Source organism: Dipodomys merriami, unplaced genomic scaffold, assembly GCF_024711535.1.
Source record: "Dipodomys merriami isolate MVZ:Mamm:240054 unplaced genomic scaffold, mDipMer1.0.p SCAF_20, whole genome shotgun sequence".
In the NCBI taxonomy this organism is placed as follows: domain Eukaryota; kingdom Metazoa; phylum Chordata; class Mammalia; order Rodentia; family Heteromyidae; genus Dipodomys; species Dipodomys merriami.
This window is the reverse complement of record NW_027203382.1, coordinates 23,756,722-23,779,432: the sequence shown is the minus strand read 5'-3', so window position 1 is coordinate 23,779,432 and position 22,711 is coordinate 23,756,722. Positions and strand designations below refer to the sequence as shown.

Sequence of the window (22,711 nt, the reverse complement as noted above, 5' to 3'; positions counted from 1 at the left end):
AGACAAGTCAAGAGACATGATGCAAGTGTGGGTCATGATTAGAAGAGCCAATAAACTAAGGTACCTAAGCTGGAGGTGAAGGTGGAGTGACAGCATTGGGAGGGGCACAATGAGGTGTGGCTGGGAGGAGATAGGTAAGGGACAGGTAGAGACAAGAGAGGCAGGGGCTGGGAGAAGGCTCTGGCTTTGCCTTCTCAGACTCATAGCTCTGCTTTTTACTGAGTTGTGTCAGGCAAAAGTTAAAGTACTGGATGTGTGCAGGGGATGGTGGTGGCTGTGAGAAAAAGCCTTTAGACAGGAAAACAGGATCTTAGCTTGAGTGTATCTTTTGAAGCTCTCCACTGTCCTTCAGTAGTATTGCCTACTTCCTGCCAAGATCACCAGCATGAAAGTGCTAAGCACAATGCATGGGATAGTGCTGCTCAGGGAGTGGGCAGTCATCAGATAATTCTCCTAGGGTTTAGACTACTAAGTCCTGCCACTGAAGAAGGCCAGCTGTATCACCACTTCCCATGCATAATGGTTATGGGCAACTTGTCAGGTAGGGGTGAATTGCCCTTGTTTTTGTGTACAGCTTTGTCTGTCTGCAAGTGCCTTCCCCTCAGTCTCTTGACCTCCCAGCAACTGGGCTGTTTCTAAGGAGCACCTCTGTTTCACACAACATACACCTTGGGGGTGGAGCTAAGTGGGGCTGGCAGGACACTGGGCGATGGGATGTGACACAGCAGGGGACCAAGGATAGGATGTACTTGCTGTCATTCCTGGGCTGGGCACCAGACTGCTACTGTCAGCATGGGCCCCGCAGCAGGATACTTACTTGCTAATTTTCTCAGTGAAAAGGAATGTGAGAGAGGCATGTGCTCAACTCTAGCATGTCATGTTTTGCATGTCATTTTCACCTGACATGCAAAGGCCCCGTGGGCATGGCGATGACCTCCTGTAGCAAGGGAGAAAGGGCTTTCCCCTCCTCAGTACCTCTGTAGGGTTTTAAGTCTCAGAGTTGCTGCCCAAAATGAAAGGCCCAGGCCTGGGGGAGATGCCCAGGCCCTCAGAGTCCCAGTTTTATTCTTTTACCTAGCCATGGGATGTAGATGAAGAATCCAGACAAAGAAGAACGAATGGAGGCACTTCTGGTGGGCAGGTCACCATAGGAGCCTGGAGTGAAGCATGAGAATAGGAGGAGGAAGGAAAATGTTTAGTCTTTCACAATATAATTTATAGAAACTCTGACTTTTGGGGCTTGTCCTTTTGATGGATAAGGCCTCCTGGGGCCCTGACATTGCAGTGTCTCTGATGCTCTTGACAGTGCTCCCTCAGACTGACAGGGAGCTCATGCAGGATCAACAGCTTACAGAAAAAACAAAATGGAACCCATGGAGATAAGGCCAAGACCTTCAGCCAAGGTAGTCTAAAGAAAATTGATTTTTAGAAATCCAAACCAAGTAATTAAAAGTAAAGCCAAATATTTGCTCTTCCTTGAGCAAAGATGGAATGAGCCACTGAGCACCTAAAAGCCTCAGGCTCACTCCGGGAGCACCGAGGAGGAGTCTAACCTCTTATGGTCATGGTGCTTTTTATTACATTCATTTGAGGAAATGACTGTACTAAGCCATGAAGATAAGAGAAATAAGATCTAAATATAGAACAGCAATTAAACCACAGATATGTTGAAACCTCTAAGGTTGAGGAAATTCCTACTCCATTTTAAATTTCAGAATAAATAGTCCTAATAATAACAGTAGTTCCTAGGACATAGAAGGTATGGAATTGTGTTCTCCTGTAAAGTGTGCTTGCCTATATTATAGAGTAATAAGTATGTATCATGAAAATAATGTAGAAATAACTGCAAGTCCTGCCACTTGGCAATTATGGAATATGTCCTTCCAGACATTTTTAAATATATGAATGTATATATTTCGTGTGTGTGTGTGTGTGTGTGTGTGTGTGTGTGTGTGTGTGCGTGTGTGTGTGTGTGTGTGTGTGTGTGTGTGTGTGTTGGTCTTCGGACTTGAACTCAGGGCCTGCGGGCTGTCCTTGAGCCTTTGTGCTCAAGTATAGTGCTCTATCACTTGGGCCACAGCTCTACTTCTGGCTTTTGCTGGTTAATTGGAGATATGAGTCTCACACTTTCCTTACCTGTCTGGCTTTGAACTGTAGTCCTCAGATCTCATCCTCCTGAGGAGCTAGGATTATAGGCATGAGCCACCAGCACCTGACTATATATTCTTCTATAACTCATGATAGTTTATAACCCATCTCCATGTCAATAAGTTGGTACTTTCTATCTAGTGTCTACTGAGTGGCACAATGTAAGGAAGGATATGTCGATTTGTATCGTTTAAGAGTTGGCCCTTCTCATGTGCTATTCTTTCTTTAGCAGGTATCTTCTGCAGAGGTACGCATCGGACCCATGAGACTGACACAGGACCCTATCCAGGTATGCTTCTGTTCCCCAGTAGGGGCTTTATTGTCAGGGCACATGGAGATGAGGGCAGTGTTGAGAACTTTCTGCTGCAAGAGCAGATAGCCACCCTTGCCCTCTTGCATGGTGTGTGTTTTCAATGGTTTGTTTTTTATTAATATCACATTGGAAGACCCAAATTGTATTCTTGATGACATCACCCCGTTTTGAGTATAAACATGAAGAGTAGTTTGCATGACGGATTGTGAGGAAGAATCACTCTTCCACCCAAAACTAGACTGTCCCACTTCTTTTTACATGCAGGAACAGAATGTGTTAAAGTAAGGAGCTTTGCCATGAGCTGTAGCTGGGAGGCTCTGCTGTATGAACTTTTATATATTGTCCCTCTCCTACATCCCATTATCCTGCTAAAAAATGGAGATCATAATGCCTTTCTCACTTGTGAGTGAAGTGAAGGCCTTGAGTGCCTAGAACACAGTCTGCAAGGCAATGTGCTTAAGAAACATAATGTGCTATATTAGTTGCTTGTGGAGAAGAGAGCAGTGGAGAGGAGAAGTGAAGGAGGGAAAGAGAAGAGATGAAAGAAAAGGAGAAGAGAGGGGAGGAGTGGAGAGGGCAGGGGCTGGGAGAAGAGGAGAGGAGAGAATAGGAGAGAAGAGAGGAGAGAAGGAGAGGAGAAAATGAAAGGTTCTCTTTCAGGCCAAGCAGCCTACTTACCGGGCTCATGACACAGAGGCAGGGGGTCCCTGACAGAAGGCCCAGCCACCTGTGGGAATGGCCTGACTCTAACGATCACCACAACTCTTATTTTTCTCACAACGTATTCAACTTCCAGAGAAACATGTACAAAAGGAGCTTATGCCTATTTAAATAACTGGAAAATTTCCCCTCAGTATATAAATCAGCTTCTTTATCCTAAATAATGAATCTCCCTCCTCTTTATAACCAATGTAGCTTGCCAGCACCTGGCAGCTCACCCTGGGCTCAGAGTGAACCCACAGACAAGTAGACAAGTGTAGCGATGCTGGTGGAAACGAGCTAAGGAGGTGCACAGTGCAAGTTAGGAGCAAATGGAAAAAGACAATAAAGCTTCAGGGTTGTTTGAGAAGGAAGGAAATACGATGCTAGGCAAAGGAAAAAAACAAAAAGGAGAGATTTAGCTTGGGAAAATTTGATGAAAATAAATCTAGGAGCAGGGAGAGAAGGAGAGAGAGAGAAAAAATAAGCTACAACTATTTGTATAGAATACAAACAAGTGGAAAATTCCAGTTGTCATTCTGAGGGCATCTACTTCATACTCCAGTTTTGGGTAAAGGCAATGACAAGTAAAGGCACTGATACCAGATATTTATTCACAAAGCAGTTTTCATAGTACTTGCCCTGGGAGTAGGGGAAGAGGAGAGGGGTAGCGGGGAGAGGGGGGTAGCTAATGTAGTTTTCTCATTTGGGCCTGTGCTATACTGGCAATGAATGCTTATGCTAAGGTTGTCTCATACTTTAAAAAATGTAAGTTGTCAAGTTGTGAAATATTTCAAATATTTATAAAGGTATATGTGTACACTCACTTTCATTAAATATTAATATTAGCCCTATTCATTTGGGAGAGGTAATTTTTTTTCCTTTTCAGAAACAAAGATTGCAGCTGGGTATATATATTGGCTCATGCCTGTAATCCCAGCACTCTGGAGGTAGGGGCCAGAAGTATCACAAGTTTGAAGCCAGAATAGCTCACAAATTGAGAGTAGGGGCCAGAAGTATCACAAGTTTGAAGCCAGAATAGCTCACAAATTGAGAGCTTGTCATAAAAATCTAAGGACTGTAGACATAGTTCAGTGGTAGAACACTTACTTAGCATGTTCAAAGCCCTGAGTTTAGTCCCTGGCACTGCAGAAGAAAAAAAAGTAAAAGACTGTAGGTACTGTTGAACACTTCGCTTATCCCTGTGCCCTTTCCCCAAATACTTCATTGTTGCATCATTCTGAAATTTATTCTCTTCATTCAGTGTCATTTGATGTCATATCAAAGAACCCATTGCTTAATCTAGAGTCACCAAGATTTAGTTCTTTGTTCACTTCTGAATGCACTATAATTTTAGCTTTTACACTTAATTTTCTGAGTTACTCTGAGTTCTCTTTTATAGGTAGGGATCTGTCTTCATTTATTTGTATGGAATAATGAATTGTCCCTGTAATATTTGTTAAACACAGCCCCCCCCCCACACACACTCATACACATTTCTGCATTGAGTTGTCCTGACATCTTTGTTAAAAATCAGTCATCCATGAATGTGAGAGTTTGATAGATTCTCAGCTCTCTTCCACTGGTTTTTACGTCTCTCTTTATGTCAGTACCACACAGTTTTAACCACTATAACATTTGCAGTTTGAAAATTGTGAAGTGTGAGTTCCCCATTTTTATTCTCATCTTTCAAGATTATCTTGCTTTATCTGATGACTGCAGCTTCACTGAACTGATGTATAAGCTCTTACAGACTTTTCATAGATTATTATAAGTTCTTAAAGACTTTTGTGAAGTATTTGGTTAAATCCATTCATCATTTTTGTAATGGAGCAAGTGTTTTGAACTCAGGACTTTGTACTTGCTAGGCAAATGCCTATTGTTTGACCAACCCATTTTTCTTCTTGTTATTTTTCAAGTAAGTTTCATGTTTTTTGTCCAGGCTAGCCTTGGATTGTGATATTTTTACTTATACCTTCTGCACAGCTGAGATTACAGGTGTGCATCACCATGACTGACTTGTCATTTTAAGAGAATCTCACTAGCTTTTTTGCCTAGACTAGTCTTTGACCCTACTTTTTCTATCTGCCTGCCAAGTAGTTGGGATTACATTCAGATGAATCACTCTGCCTGGTTTCCATTTGTTTAATTGGATTAATTTTTTTAAGTCTTTAAAAGAAATTCTTCACATATATTTATAACAAAGTCCTTTGTCTCCCAATCCCAGGTGTTTTTATTCATTTTATAACTCTGGCTTTCGATGAGCATACTTTTTCATTTTGATTTTATTTTATATTTTATACTGCATACCTGCATATATTATACATACTAAGCATCCAAATTTTATAAGACTATCCCAAGTTATTCTGTATTTTCTGTCCTTTCAAACATGATGTAGTCCTTTGCAGGATTTAAATATTGTTAAAAGCTTCACTTTCCTCTAATGGAAATGTAGTTTTGAATTTATTGTATTTGATATATTGAAACACAAAAATATTTTTGGCTTTGTATATGATTTTGTATACAAAATAATTATATACAATTATTTTTAACATAATAATAAAATGAATATTAAACCTACCAACACAAGGAAGGTCTAGAATGCCTGTGTTGCTACATACCAGGCCTGGTTTACATTGCATGAATTTGGACCCAAATGACAGCTAAGAAAGTGGTAGAGTCCTTCTCTTAGTGATAGAATAATTAATTAGAAGATTCCTTGGAAAAAATAAAACCACATGCTTACAGTCAGCTGGTATTTGACAAAGGAGCCAAAGACACACAGTGGAAGAAGCATAGCCTCTTCAACTATTGGTGCTGGGAAAACTGGGCAGCCACATGCGGAAAACTAAAAGTGGACCCCAGCGTGTCACTATGCACTAACATCAACTCAAAATGGATTAAAGACCTTAACCAAACCTGAAACTCTGAAACTACTGCAGGACAGAGTAGGAGAGACACTTGAACTTATAGACACAGGCAGGAACTTCCTGAACAGAGTCCCAGGGTCACAACAAATTGGAGAGAGACTCGATAAATGGGACTACATTAAAATAAAAAGTTCCTGCACAGCTAAAGACTTAGCAACCAAACTAGAAAGACAGCCAGCTAATTGGCAAAAAATATTTGCCAGCAATATATCAGATAAGGGGCTAATATCCAGTAGATATAGGGAACTCAAGAAACTAATCCCTCCCAAACCTAACAAACCAATTACTAAATGGGCAAGGGAACTAAGAGAGACTTCCCAGGAGAAGAGATAAAAATGGCAAAGAAACACATGAGGAAATGTTCATCATCCCTGACTGTAAAGGAGATGCAAATAAAACAACCCGGAGATACCACCTTACCTCAGTCAGAATGGCCCACATCCTAAAGTCAGCCAATGACAAATGCTGGAGGGGATGCGGAGAAAGAGGAACCCTATTGCACTGCTGGTGGGAATGTATACTAATACAACCACTTTGGAAAGCAGTCTGGAGGTACCTCAGAAAGCTAAATATAGACCTCCCCTATGACCCAGCCATACCACTCCTAAGCATCTACCCTGAGCAACAGGAACAGGATACAAGGACACATGCCCCTCCATGTTCATTGCAGCACTGTTCACAAGATATGGAAACAACCCAGATGCCCCACTACAGATTGATGGATCCAAAATTTCTGTTACCTATATACAATGGAATATTATGCAGCCATTAGAAAGGACAAAATAATGGCATTTGCAGGGAAATGAATGGAACTAGAAGAAATCATTTTGAGTGAGGTAAGCCAAGAGCAAAGGGACAAAAGTACATGGCCTCCCTGATATGTAGATGTTAAATCCAAAATGCAAGCAGATATGACAAAGTAAACAGGACTCGAGAAAAAAGGACCTCCACTCATCGTATCATTACTAAATGACCCCATGTTGTTCACCACATTTATGGTATATATACATGTGCACATCTGAAGGAAGCTAGGAGGAGGACACAGAATCAGAGGGAAACAGGAAAACATACAACAGAGGGGCCCATCAGCTGCACTGGACATTGATGAAAACGAACTAAGCAACTCAAGGGCAGCAATGGGAAGGAGAGAATGAGAGGGATAAAGGGAACAGCTAGCACTAAGCAAAAGGAAAGAAAGGTACATATCACCCGATGTGGAAGAAATAGCTGTATTGTCAAAGCTCATAGAATTCACAAACTTTATAGACCATGATAATGACAATTTGCCTCATGAAAGTTAAATTGTGTTTGTGACTTTAACTATCACTCACAATACTGTGAAATTTGTGAAATTCATTTAATCATTTAATCACAATAAAAAAATTATGAAAAAAAGATTCCTTGGGGAAAAAAACCCAAGAAGTTCAACTTAGGACCCAAGATGCCTGTATTGATTGGTGTCTGTCATTAAAACATAGTTGGACTAATTGATCCATTCAATAAGAATCTACTGAGGCTGGGTGCTGTAGCTCATGCCTGTAATTCTACTCAGGAAACTGAGATCTGAGGGTCATAGTTTGAAGCCAGCCAGGGCAAGAAAGTCTTTGAGACTCTTATCTCCAGTTAACCGCCAAAAAGCTGGAAGTGGAGCTGTGATGTAAGTAGTAAGATTGTCTTGAAGAAAAAAAAAAAAGCCCAGAGACAGCATTCAGGCTCTGAGTTAAAGTTCAAGCTCTAGGACTGGGGCACACGCGTGCGCACACATGCACACACACTCACATGAATATCTCTCACACACACGAATCTACGTACACACATATGTCTATATACACACGAATCTACATACACATACATGAATCTCTCTCACACACACATATGCACGCATGTGCCCCTCCCCCCCACGAATCTACTGAGGACCTACTATGCGAAAGGCTCCATGCTAAGGGCTGCAGGGTTAGGGATATGGCACACGCAGAGGTCTGAGAAGTGGATTTCATTATTCATAACACTCTTAACTTTAGGGACATTGATGGCCTCTCATGTATTTTTGTGCTTCTGCTACTGACCAAGCAAGTGCCTTAGAAAAATCAAACCATGTCCTGATGGTTTCACTTTTGTCGTATTTTTTCCCCCTTGGAGAAAAATATCTATTCTGTTACTTCACTGGAATGCCAAAAATATTAATTAGTTACATCAGCCAAGAGCCCTAAGGGCTTGGGAGGAAATGGCTTGATAAGACTGTTTCAGGATGTGGTTGCTTTGGAGAGTGCATTGCTGAGTTCACAGAGGAAACGGGGATGTGGAACAGAGGGCCAAGCGTGCCCCACATGGAGCTGGCTGAGCACAGGGAGGTGTGGAATGAACTGGAGAGCAGTGTGATACTCTGCGGCACATCTATCCTGGGTGAGTGTATGTGACTCAGAGAAAGTCAGATTTTCCAGTCTTGGCAAGAAAATTAAAAACTAAGGGAACTATTATGAGGCAGTAAATTCCTATTCACAGAATGCTGTCTAAAAATTAAGTGGCCTTTATCAGTGCTTGGATACATTCGTTTATGCTTAGAGTCCTGTCTTCACTCCTGTCTCGCCAGGCTTTCCGATGAGCTGGGAACTGCATCCACATAGGTGGCCTAAACTATTTTTCCTAAGCAAGGCACCTTTTTTCAAAATTATTCTTCCATTTTGTATGAAATTTTGTGGGGTCATTAGTTTTGGGGACATTATGTATTGGGGATCATATGGCTGCATGGGAATCTGGTCATCTCACATTAAGTAAAATGCGCACTGGAGAGGAGAATGGAGTGCTGGAGAGGTACAGAAAGGTCACTCACTTCAGCAGCATTTCCCTTCCAGTCTGTACTTTCTACTACTACCAGGTTGTGTCTTCTGCTTACTCCACCCAGTCTGGGGTCAGTCTGGCCTCAGTTCACATCCTGTTATATGTGTGGCCATATATACAGATGTCTCTTAATCACTCAAGCCTTTGTTCCTGTTTGTAGTATGAGGACAGTAGCCACCTCTACAGTTACTGAGGGATTATTGAGTGGGTACATCACAGGTACTTTAGGTTCAAAGGCTGGCCAATAGAAAGGTCTCATCAAACTATAGCTCTTGGTAACATCACTTTCCTAGATACATTTAAGAGGAATTCTCACCTAGGAATTGTTTTACACTGGAATTGGCCCCTCCTCTGATCATACTAGCTAATCATTTAGTGTTATGTGGAGGAAACTTGCATGGACTATGTGTGTGGTCTGCTCTAGGAGATGCTTGTTACCAGGTGTTGGCTTAAGATCAAGTATTCTAAAAATGCTTCCCAGCAGATCCATGTTGAGAAACCATTTGGAGTCATGGTAGACTCTTATTCAGAAAGAACACTAATGACTAATACATGTACTTGTCTTCTTCAAGTTAAGGAAAAGTTAGTTTTGTTTTCATCCCTCTCATAGTTAGTCTTCCCAAGAGAAAATAGTTTGATTTGAAGTTAGCTATCAAAAACAGCATTTTTGCTATTCACACACAAAAAAAATCCCAGCTTTTTCTAGACAAAACTTGTGAAAGAAAAGATTAGAAGGATTTCCCTCAAAGTAAGTGACACGAAGCAGGTCTAGGGACAGATAGATGAAGGAAGTCTGTGAAGGTGCAGCCTGCAGCCCTACAGCTGCTTTGCTTGGGGAAGTTACTGTCCTCATCTATGAGCTGGTGGTTGGATGGATTATTCCCAGAGTCCCTTGGGCTCTTAGAAGTCCTGCAGGTTGTAGTGCCTGCTGTGGACACTGCCACAACCCACAGTCTTATGCTTCCCCTTTGAAACCTCTCCCAGCAGCCACTCTCGCTCATTCTCTCATCCAGCCCTGGACCAGCCCTTGTTTCTTCATTCTAGCTCAGGATGATAGACAAATTTTGTGCCTCCAAGAAGAATGCCGCAAAGTTCTTTTGGAGATAGAGAGGCCTCTTCCTCACAGTTTGAAGTCTTTGAAAAGCAGTGAGGTATCCCTTCCAAGTTCACGGATTTTACCGTTAAAAATGCCAGGCCCATAGTGACACATTTCAAATTGTACCTACATGAGTGTTTTAACTGTGAATAATGGCAAAAAGTATAAACTTCACTGCTAGCTCCTCACATACAAATTACTCTGTAATAACAACGATGTAGCATGATCAGTGGCCATCCATGACACTTTTTTCAAAACCTCTATAATTGTCTGCTGCCTATTTGGTATTCAGCTCAAGTACAGCTGGCAAAGTGTGTATTTGTGTTGCTTCCTGTCTCTCAATGATAAACCCACACAATTTTGTACAAAAAGAGATCCTTGAGAGGGGAATGAGCCAATGACATGCAGCAAAGAAGTGAAAAGAGATGATGTTGTAAGTGAGAATCAAATTGAATGCAATTAGACCCAGTGGCTTATGGGAAAGCTGACACTGCCTTTCAGAGACTCAGGATCAGGATCCAATGGGCTTGTTGAATACAGCTTTTGGACAGTGGTTGGGACATGAAACATCAGAATGCCACAGAGGAAGTAAGGCCAGAAAAACCAGTCACACCCATTAAAGGAAGCCCAGGAGCACTGTCTGACACCAGAAGCGCAGAGGGGCAACGTATTGGAAGCAGATCCAAAGTTGAGAAGATGACATTTCACCAAGGCAGAGAGATGCTCCTTCTGGCCATAATTTGCATGGTTAGCAGATAGGCAAGCACTTTGCAAACTACTCCAGAAGTTTGAAAAAAAGAAATAAAATATTTTAAATTTATAATGTCTACAATTACAGTGGGCTTGAATAAATATTTGTTTTACTTTGAAAATATTTTTCCTATATGTTTGTAACCAATACTAAAAGGTTTACAGTATTTTGACAGAAACCCTTAACGGTCATGAGACAATCCTAGCTTTTACCTTTATTAATTCAGATCACTCGGTGTGGTTATTTTTGTGATCTGATTCGACCATGTAGAGGAAGACTGCCAATAGTTGTGCTTTGACACTGGACAGAGCCCAAGTTGGCCCAAGTCAGCTCCAGAAAAAGAAGTCATTTCCTCATTGTTCCAGGCTTCAGCCCAGATCTGTTTTTTTTTTTCTTCATTACTGGGGTTTGAACTCAGGGCTTTGTACTTGCTGTAGCCACACCCATACCCTCAAATCCACTGTTTGTCTCTTGCTTTTTGCTGGGATGAATGTGCAGTGAGATTGATGATATTCTTCTGCTTGTTCTCCTAGGCTGGACCTTTGTCCATGCTCTGCCCATGGTCACCACTTACCAGTGCATTTCTTGTGGCTCTCCTCCTGGGATGCCAGGACTAGATGTTGGCTTATGGCCATCTCTGTCACCTTTAATACTAACTCTACCTGTTGCATAATAGGTCACCAATAAGTCTTAGAATAAATGTCAAGCTACTATTTAGAAAAGCAGGCACAATGGCAGCTTTTTTTCATTCTTTCTACATCAAGTTCAGTTATATGCCTTTAATGAAGAGTTTATATAAATATTTATTTATAATTTTCATTAGTATATGTTGTGCAAAGGGGGTTTCGTTGTGATGTTTCCTTACATGTGTATAATATAATAATATAATTATTATAATATAAATAATATAATTGGGTTAAGTTCACCTCTTCTGTTTCATTCTTAGCTTCCCTCCCCTGCCTCCTTTTAAAGTAATTTCTAGTAGGTTTCTGTTCTACTTGGAAAATTATTTTTCAGAATTAATAAAGAGATTTGCCTTAGTAGATGGCCAATAGGTACTAACAAATAGCCTAAAAAGAGATTATAACTACAAATAGATTAATCTCTAAAAGAGAGATTAGTAAATATACATACAAAGAACACTAAATCTGAAGAGAAACTTCATTGCTTACTTTTTTTTTTGTCGTTGTTTTGTTGCAAGTAACACCTCCCGTATGCAAATAAATAAATAAATAATTGAGAAATGTATTACAAAGATAGTACATTCTTTCCCCCAGAATCTAAGAAAAAGTTGAACAGCCCTGTCTTGGGAAGGGTAGTGGTGGGCCTCCTCTGAGTTTGCAGGGCTTCCTTCACCATCTTTTCTCTAATGGGTATGGGCCCAGTCCTCAGTCTCCCTCCAAATCCAAATCCTGGAAACAGAGTATCTTTACTTGACTGTGATCTGGGAGCCATAGAAAGAGTCTGGTACTGGCCAATTGGATCCCCTACTTTCCTGGAGAAGGTATAATTTTTCACGGCTAGGCATTTTTAAAATGATTACTAAATAATTGAAGTGATTATTACAGTGTTTTATTTTCAAATGTATATTTTTATTCCTATAGATTTTCACTTTGCTTAGTTCTTAAATAATCAAAAAGTAGTTTTTCTAATCAATATTTTATAAATGGAAAGAATTTTAAATATCCAAAGAAATTCTCTAATAAATGCTTGCCTGCCTGCATGTATGTATGTATGTATGTATGCATGTATGTTTTGGCAATACTGGGGACAGAACGTAGAGTCTTGCAAAGCACTCTACCCTTTAAGCCATATCCCCAAGCCCTTTGACTTTTTAGTTTAGTTTCCAGAGGGGATTTTGTGTTCCTGCTTGGGTCTACCTTGGATCATGATTCTTCTCCTCTCAAGCAGCTGGGATAACAGGCACACATCACCGTGCCTAGATTATTTTTGAGATAGGTCTGGCTAACTTATGCTCAGGCTGTCCTCATACTACAATCCTTATATCCCTTTCAAGTTTCTGGGCTTATAATAAATGCCTTTATAGTACAAATTTTTCTGTTTTGCAGTATAGATTTTAAGCTGGGCTCTGGTAGCTCATGCCTATCCTCCTAACTCCTCAGGAGCCTGAGAACTCAAGATTTCTGTTTGAAGACAGTCTGATTTTTAAAAAAATGTGAGACACTTACCTTCAATTCATCAACAAAAAAACGGGAACTGGATGTATGGCTTAAGTGGCAGAGCACAAGCCTTGAGCAAAAAAAGCCAATTGAGAATATGAAGCCCTGACCTCAAGCCCCAGTACTGGCACAGAAGAAAAACATAAATTTTATTGTTCTTTAGATATGGTAGGCCAACAGACCAGAGGACAATTGCTGTTGAAAATAATTGTTCTGGTTCCCAAGAGGAAAAGGCATATCACAAACTATAGGAAAACACCGGAGTCAGTGCTTCAGGGAACTTCAGGTGGAATTTTTACTGTGTTTTCTGTGGGAAAGAATGAGCAGGTAGGATAATTAGGTTAAGGACTGGTTACTTTGGTTAATTTTAGGGTGGGACATAGGGATAGTTCTAGTTGTCTGTTACCTGGCTCAGGGATGGTTAAGTGGCCCAGTCCTGAGTCTATGAGAACAGTAAAGGTGGTTGGAGCATGGACTGTGGAGGTTTGCTACACAGATGAAAGCCAAGCTCCCAAAACAATTACATTTTTGTGCTGGTACTAGAGCTTAAACTCAAGACATGGGTGCTTTTCCTTAGTTTTTATGTTCAAGGCTAGCACTCTACCACCTGAGCCATAGTCCTGTTCTACTTCTCTGTGTGTGTGTGTGTATGTGTGTGTGTGTGTGTGTGTGTGTGTGTGTGTGTGTGTGTGTGTTTAATTGGAAGAGATAAGAGTCTCATGGACTCTCCTGTCCAAGCTGGCTTTGAACCTCAGTTCTCAGATCTCAGCCTCCTGAATAGCTAGTATTATAGGCATAAGCCACTGGGCCCCACTCCCAATACAGTTGTTTTTATCACTAGGAATTAGTAAACCCTATCAACAGCTGACACTCCAGATCAACAAAGCCCTACTAGTCAAAGCATCAGAAACATAAAAATTAAAAAGACATGATTGATACTTCTTGCCTTGAGTCCATCTTACACATTTCCCTGTGAAGTACAGTTGTCTTCAAAATGATGTACAATGCCTGACCATTATCTAGCCCTCCATCTACTTGCCCTCCCTCTCTTCTTTTCTCTCCAGCACAATTCTGGTTCCCTTGGGTTCCAGAGCTCAGCCGGGAATACTTTTCCTCCAAATGTCAACTCATTGCCTATCTCCTGTTTCCAGGAGCCTTGCTCCTGTCCTCATTGCCCACTGCTTTGTGTGTGTGTGTGTGTGTGTGTGTGTGTGTGTGTGTGTGTGTGTGTGTGTGTGTGTGTGTGTGTGCGATAAAATACCGTACAGTGGGGTTACAATTACATGGGCAAGATAATGAGCACATTTCTTATCAAGCATTGTTGCCTCCTCCTTTGTTTCCCTTTCCCATCCCTTCCCATCTGACCCCCCCCCCCGGCCTCCACCCAGTATCCCCACCCCCCCCGCCAAAGTTCGTTTTTCAACATAACGACTTGTACATCTCGTTGTTGCAATGGGTCCACCTGTATCCCTATTTAAACAATTTGTTTTTGCCCTTCCCCTCCACAAATTATACCAACATCAAATACAGTGAAAGCAGAGGTTATACCGTGGGGGAAGGACATACAAAGCAACAAAGAAATCATCTTATAAATACGTTAGAAACAATTGCATGAACAATTGGGGTTCTTTCACCTAACATCAACTTATCTGACCTTTTCTGCTTGACTCAGACATATACTAGTTATTGCAAATAAGGGAAACCATGGGACCTATGTTTCGTTGGGCCTGGCTAACTTCACTTAATATAATTTTTTCCATGCCTTTCCATTTCCTAATAAATAGGGCAATGTCATTCTTTTTGATGAAGGCATAGAATTCCAGTGAGGGGCATCTGGGTTGGTTCCATATCTTAGCTATGGTAAGTAATGGTGCAATAAACATAGTTGTGCTGGTAACTTTAGTGTAGTCTTGTTTGTGATCATTTGGGTAAATGCCCAAAAGTGGGATTGCTGGGTCATAGGGGAGCTCTATGTGGAGTCTTTTGAGGAACCTCCATACTGCTTTCCAAAGTGATTGAACAAGTTTACACTCCCACCAACAATGCAGTAAGGTTCCCTTCTGTCCACATCCCCTCCAGCATCTGTTGTTATTAGAGTTCTTGATTATAGCCATTCTAACTGGGGTGAGGTGGTATCTCAATGTTGTTTGATTTGCGTTTCTTTTATGGCGAGAGAGGTTGAGCATTTCTTCATGTGTCTATTGGCCATTCTTCTTTCTTCTTCAGAGAAGTTTCTCTTTAAGTCTTTAGCCCACTTATTTATTGGGCAGTTGTTTCTTTGAAGATTTGTTGTTGGGGGATTTAATTTTTTGAGTTCCAGGTATATTTTAGATATGAGACTCTTGTCCGTTGTATGGCTAGTGAAGATCTCCCAATCCGTGGGCTTTCTGTTGATCTTGCTAGCTATGTCCTTTGCCATACAGAAGGTCTGCAATTTCATGCAATCCCATTTGTCCAACCTTTCTTGGATTTTTTTGTGTTTCTGAGTCTTTATTAAGAAAAGTTCAGCCTGTGCCAAAGAGACCTAGGGTTTCTCCTATTCCATCCTGTAATGTTTTCAGAGTGTCTGCTTTGACTCCAGTGTCTTTGATCCATTTGGAGTTGATTCTGGTGCAGGGTGATATATAAGGATCTAGCTTTAGTTTTCTTCAAGTGATTAACCAATTTTGCCAGCACCATTTACTGAAGAGTCTGTCTTTCTTCCATTCTATTTTTTTAGCTCCCTTATCGAAGATTAGATGGCTAAAGGTGTGTGGGTTGATTTCTGGGTTTTCAATTCCATTCCATTGGTCCTGAGGTCTGTTTCTTGTGCCAGTACCAAGCTGTTTTGATTACTATGGCTTCTTAGTAGAGTTTGAGATTTGGTATTGATATTCCTCCACCACTGTTCTTTCTGTTAAGGATCGGTTTTGCTATTCAGGGTCTTTTATTGTTCCATATGAATTTTTGGATTGCCTCTTCTATTTCCTTGAAGCATGAAGTTGGAATATTGATAGGTATTGAATTGCATTGAATTTGTAGATACCCTTGGGAAGTATTGCCAGTTTCATGATGTTGATCCATCCAATCCAGGAGCATGGGAGGTTTTTCCACTTTCTAAGTTCTGGTTTGATTTCCTTTTTCAGGTTTTTAAAGTTTTCATCATAGAGGTCTTTCACGTCTTTGTTTAATTCCTAGGTATTTTATTTTTTGTGGGGCTATTACGAATGGAGTTGCTTTCCTGATTTCTCATTGTTGGCATACAGAAAAGCCATTGATTTTTGAGGGTTAATTTTATACCCTGCTACTTTGCTACTTTGAATCAGCTTAAGTAATTTGGGAGTGGAGTCTGTGGGATTCTTTAAATACAAGATCATGTCATCTGCAAAGAGGGAGAGTTTGACTTCATCTTTCCCTATTTGGATCCCTTTTATGTTCGCATCTTGTCTTATTGCTGTAGCTACTGCCCACTTCTTTTATATTGCACTTATCACTTGCATTCTACATAATCTCCTTACTTAATATACCTATGTTTGTTTGCCCTTTGACCATGACAAATTAAGAATCTCAATGTTGTTCTAGTACATAGCATAAGCAATTAAAAATAGTGCCTGGCACAAAGTAAGCTTTTAGGAAATGTATGTTAAATAATGGCTCTATTTTTCCCAAGAGTGTGATATTTTAAATCACAAGTGGATACTGAAGAATATTAAATGCTTTATCTATATCTGGAGGGGATTAAATGTTAACTAATTGGATCTGTTGTCTTACCTTTACTAATAGCAAGGCCCTCATAGTGGTGCATGCCCCTAATTCCAGCTACTCAAGAGGCTGACGCAGGAAGATTGAGAGTTTGAGAACAACCTGAGCTACATAGCACAACTGTTATAAATATCCTTTCCAAGAAACATTAGAGTCACAATAATAGACAGGTAGAAAATAAAGAATTGTTTCAGCAAGGCAGAAGGGTGAACCATCAGCCAAAAATGTGGCAAGCAAGCACACAAAATGGGCAGGCTATTCCCCTATTTATCCCTAATGCAACAGGTCCTGCTCCTCTGCTCAGATTGGCTGAGTTCAGGTTCACAGTCTGCTCATGATTGGCTAGTTTGACTCTGGTAAGATGTATTTACATAAGGTGACTTTGAAATAAGATGAACAGTTCCCATGTAATCTCAACATATACCTGCACCCTCTGCTATTTCTTGAACAATATGAGGTTTGTCTTCTGCGGTGTATTTTAATTCTATCTTGGGGAAAAAAAAACAGTTTAAGACAAAACCTTACATTTCAAAACTCTTTCCTTATCACAAAGCAGTTCGTTTTTATTTTTTCTTAACAAGAGCTAAGCCATCAGGCCAAAGCAGGAATTTTTAAGCAACACACTTGGATAGAAAAGACAATTTTTCTCACATAACCTTTTCTTAAAAACAAGTCCTCTTATATTGTTCTCACAAAATCCTACAAGTAGTTATATACATTTTTTCAGTCATAAGTTTTTTGCTGAGTGGCTCACAACTGCCAGCCTGGTATTGGACACAGGGTGTGGCAGGGAACAGGACTAGCAAGTCTTCTCTAGTGGAGAAGATCATGTAAGTAAGTGAATAATCCAGGTGGTTGTGTTAAGCCTGACTCTGGCCTGGCCAGCAGAAAAACTGGTGTTCCTGGGCCCAAGGGGTCAGGGTAAAGCTGTACTGTTTAGTGATAAGGATCCAATAGTCCTCAATTTAGGACTCACATGTCATGATCACTTTTTTTTTATTTTTTGGTGGTTCTTTCCTATGTCTTTGTATCGGTTCGGAGACAGCCTCCAGGGACTCAGGCAACTACCACATGCACTGAAAACAAATGCATGCATATGTGAATCATCACCTAATCTGCAATTTGTGTCCTTTTAACAATTGTACTGCTTATCTTATTTAAAAAACAAAGCTAATTGGAAATTAAGAAAACTTGGATTGTAGCCTACGACTGCTTTCACCAGCTTGACTGAGTCCTATTGTATCCAGTCATTCAATTCTCAGCTCTAGTTTATAAGGCATGGCTCTGAGTATATCTCGCAGCAGAGAAACTAGGCCCAGGACATGGAATGACTTAACCAGAGAACTGTTGGAGGAACTGGGTTTAACCCTAGGCAGCTTCCTTTCAGAGCCCCTTTTAAACTGGATGGGGATTTCTGTGTTGATGCTATATTCTTTGCGTTTCAGGTTTTGCTAGTCTTTGCCAAGGAAGATAGTCAGAGTGATGGCTTCTGGTGGGCCTGCGACAGAGCCGGATACAGATGCAACATTGCTCGGACTCCAGAGTCAGCTCTTGAATGCTTTCTGGATAAACACCATGAAATTATTGTGATTGATCACAGGAAAACTCGTTACTTTGATGCGGAAGCAGTGTGCAGGTAACGTCCTGTGAAACCCACCCAACAGTTTACAGTCAACTTCTCTTACAGATTGCTTTCATTCCTAAATGTTTCTTCAATGTGTGCGGACTCCGCTGAGAAGCAGGTTCATGTTTCTGCAATGAAAGCTGTAGCTCCTTCCTGTGGATACCTCACATCTTCCCATTTGAGTTACACTGATTTTTCTGTGTGTGTGTGTGTGTGAGAGAGAGAGAGAGAGAGAGAGAGAGAGAGAGAGAGAGAGAGAGAGAGAGAGAGAGAGAGAGAGAGAGAGAGAGAGAGAGAGAGAGAGAGAGAGCTGGACTGCTCCCCTAAAATTTTGGGATACTCCCCATTCCCATCCCAAGTATTATGTCTAAAAAGCATCATTAAAATGAAGTTTTCATTATACAGATATGGTTTGGATTTAAAGCAGATATTTTAAACTTCATTATTCTGTCCCAAAGTGAACATCAGAAATGTGTGAACGATAAATTTTTCCGTGCGTGTCACAGATGGGTAGATCCTGCGGCAGGCTTCCCAGACTCAGGGGGAGGGAAGGCAGCCACTTTGCGGCAACTCATCAGTCTTCCCAGGGCTTGATTACAGCAATGCTTGCACTTTGGGGAGCAAACACATGCCTGTTCATAAATAAATACACAGTCAGAGTAAGCAAGGGATGAACTGAGCCGTTTAGCGGAAGTGGAATGCTTTGACGTTAGACAGGAAGAGGTCACTAATTAAATGCTAGGCCAGGATAGAGTCCAATTACATATGGAGCTGGGATTTTCTTAAATACTAGCAAATAAAAGCAAAAAGTAGAGAAATGGATTCTTAGAACCTTTAGTACACTGACAATAAATTAATGGACTGAGATTTTTTAAAATCACAGACATTTGCATTTTCCCGAAGAAGACTTTTTTCTAAGAAACCAATTTTAAGTGTTTAATAATCTCAGATCTTAATTTTCATAGAAATTTACTATCTAATAATGCTTACACACATAATATATTTGAATGCTATTTTTTAGCATTAAGAAATGTATTTTGGATCTTAAAAGAAATGCACCCATGACCTGATGTGCAACTGTAACCTCTCCTTACATCCCCTCTATAATAACATTAAAAATTGAGTGATTACCAAAAGTTCAAAAACATTACCCAGATCCTGTATCAATCCCAGGACAAGTACAAAAAGAAAGAAAATGAAGTATAAATCTCATTAATATCTTAAAAAAGAAATGTATTTTGTTATTTTTAGGGAAGAATCTGATCTTTTATAACTAAGTAAACCTATATTTCCTGGCCTTCATTTTCTTTTCTTATGTGGCTTTGTAATAGATTTACTACAGTCTTTGTGCATACATAGAATTATTTAAGATAAGCTTGCATTATAAAGAGAAAAATGATAGGAAGAAAGTTTTAATGCAAGCAAAAGCTAAGTTTAGCAGATGAGCCTTATATTTTCTTTGAATATAAAAAGGTATTGTTTTGTTTGCTAACAAATGCACCTCTATCTTGGCTGCACACAAAGACAATGGAGAATCTCTACATTTTAAAACATACGTGTCTACATCGTTCCTCTTACATGTGGAAAGTGGCCAGTTTCTTGGATGATTGACCACCAGCAAATATTTCCTAAGGAGATGTTGAGGGGTGGAGGGTATGTGGAGGGGAGGGAGTGCAGCGGACATGTTCCTAGCAGATGTGTATCCTGTATTGTCATCCATGGCCACAGTCCTTGGCTTTTGAGCTAGACTGGATCGTCTCTTATCATGCTTGATCCAGACCCATCCATCTCCAGATCTCCCTTAGTCTTCTCCTCATGCAGTAGCTTAGGTGCCTCTTGCCTCATTTCTTTGGAAGGAATGAGCTGGAAGAGGAAAACAGCAGGAAGCAACTCAAAAGACAAAAGCTAATTCCAAAAGAAACCAAGAGAATATATGCTCTGGCCCAGTTATGTTTATTCCTACTTTGACCTCTTGCCTAGGACTCATCCTTTAGAACGTGGCCCAGCAGTGTACCTATGATACCTCATTGGGGTAGAAGAGGCCAGAGGAAGGTGGGGACTCTGCAATATTTTCTAGAGATGAGCGGAATGCCTCTAAAACACTGTCATTTGTTTTTCATTTGGTACAAATGGATATGTATGCTGTGTATCCATCTAGTTGGCTCCTAAGTATAAAACAAATTTAGACCTGCTCTGTGGGATGGCTGAATGGGACATAATCTATGCCAGCATTGGAGGGAGGCTGACTCAAACCTCCTAGTCCACTGTGATTTAAGGTATCTTCTCCAAAGTTGCTCACTTAAATACCATTTACCTGAGAAGGAAACTTCACTTCCTAGGAAGACAGCAGCTGACCATTTTTCTGAGTATACTGGCCACACAGGTGTCAAAGAGCATGACATAGAGAACATACAATTTTGGGGAAAGGTCAGGAATTGTTGGAGTGGAAGAGAAGCAATAGGAGCTGTCATCCCTAGGGGAGCCAAAGGGTAAACATATTAACATGGAGAGGAGCAGAAATGCCAGAAAAACGAATTCATGGCAATAATCATAACAGCAACAACAACAACACAGCCCAGAAACTACATGCTGTTTTACAAACTACTTGGGTGATTCTGTCCTTGGTGATAATTGTGCCATGTTTCAAGAGATTTCAAATAAGCAGAGACCACACTGTGGGGATGAGTTGAAACAAGCAAGCGTGCTGGTTTACACTTTACAAAGATGTGGCTCTTCATGGAAACTTTCCCCAATTCAAAATCCTTTGATCCCAATAGTCCAGAAGCTGAACACATCTAAGAAGACTCAAAAACTTCAAATGTCTATATTCTTATATGTTTTGATCCATTAGACTACTAGGGAGAAAACTAAGTGTATAGAGTTGATCCTAGTTCAACAAACATCATTATACAAAGACCGTTACTGTATTTTACAATTGTTCTAAGCCCCAGCTGATGCCCAAGTTGCTCGAAGTATTCCAGCCAAATGACAGAATAACAAAAAGTTGAGCAACTCTTTGAATCATCTTTAATAAACTTCAACCTGTACTTGCCAGCAAGTGCTTCAATTTTTATTATGAACTTTCTTAATTAACCACTATTTTCAAAGGAAAAAAGATCTAGCCTTGTCAGCTGCCACAGATACAAATTGATAATTAAGTGGATTTTAGAACCGTCATTTTTTTCAGAGTAGACTTTCTATCAAAAACATGAAATTTAAGTGGAATTTGCTCATCTTGAGTGGAAAATTGGCCAGTCTGACCTATTGTATAATTGCCTACCAGTTAGAACAATTAAAAAAATAATAAGCTTCTTAATTCAGAAGGCCATTTTTCTTTGTTGTCTCACATGTCTTGTAAGACCTTTACTTGAGAGAAAGATTTGATTCCGTTTTATTATCAATGTAAAAAAAAAGATCCACATTGGTTTAATGTAACAAAGCTCAGCTCACTGTTTGACTTGGAGCCTTTTGGTTGCAGGTCGATCCGGGCCACAAACCCCTCGGAGCACACAGTGATCCTGGCAGTGGTTTCACACATGTAAGTTCAACCTCCAACCCCAGCAGGAAACAGTGCTTCTCGGGCTGAGGCATTTGTCTGGTGCAATCCAGTTTTTGAATTGGCAATATGCTGGGCAGGTACGGGACCTTGGGATACCAACCTTAGGATTTGCTTTGGGGGTTTTGTTTGTTTCACAAGTCACTGGAAAATCTTTCAGCTTTCTCTCTATTGTGTGTAACTGCTGTTAGCACATTCTCATACACCTCAGGGAAAAAGTTTACTTGTCATCCTTCTGTGCCAGAAATGAGTAGAAACTGAGAATAAAGTCTGGAAAGAAGATTGTTCTATTTCTTCTCTTCTTTGAAGAAGAGAGATGGGGAAAGTACTTGGTTTTTCACTTACAAAGAAACACTGTAGCATGAGAACAAAGAAACAGAATGTGAGGTTAATGTAAGAACTGTTATGTAGCTAGCAGGGCAGTGGGATTTATGTTCATGTTGGACAGCAAAGAAGACAGACCAAACTGTAGGTACATCAAGACTATGGTTAGGAAATTGTTTGCCAGGTTTACTGTCTGGAATGTGCTGAACTTACAATGAAAGAGCCAAAAGGAAAGACATTGTTTGCACAAGTCTCAGTAGTTGGGATCTTTGCAAATAACAAAATTTGTTGTAGTGAATTAATGGCTGTCATTAGCATCAGAGAGAATAAGATCTTCATTAGACCTGTTGAACTTGGCTTTGTTCTGGCACTTGGCACAGATCGTGTACAAAAGGAGTTGACAAACCAGCAACTCTGACAAGAGGGTATAAACTTTTCCCAGGCCAGTGGATGCAGGGAGAGTTGAAATACTGTGACCCAAAGTCATATTGGTATAGCAGAGGGTCAGGGA

At 40.4% G+C, this 22,711-nt stretch overlaps 1 protein-coding gene across 7 annotated transcripts in view; it reads left to right on the top strand.

The window, feature by feature from the left end:
* Positions 1-22,711, top strand: part of Pde8b (phosphodiesterase 8B) — a 179,865-nt gene that overhangs the window by 89,492 nt on the left and 67,662 nt on the right. For 3 of the 7 annotated variants that reach the window (XM_070031221.1, XM_070031218.1, XM_070031223.1), the window contains exons 2-4: positions 2,378-2,437; positions 18,142-18,332; positions 21,799-21,858. In XM_070031221.1, coding sequence (XP_069887322.1) covers positions 2,378-2,437; positions 18,142-18,332; positions 21,799-21,858 — 311 coding nt within the window. Of the gene's footprint in view, positions 1-2,375; positions 2,438-18,141; positions 18,333-21,798; positions 21,859-22,711 lie in introns of those variants that run through there. The other 4 variants (XM_070031222.1, XM_070031219.1, XM_070031225.1 and 1 more) reach the window with 3 other exon arrangements.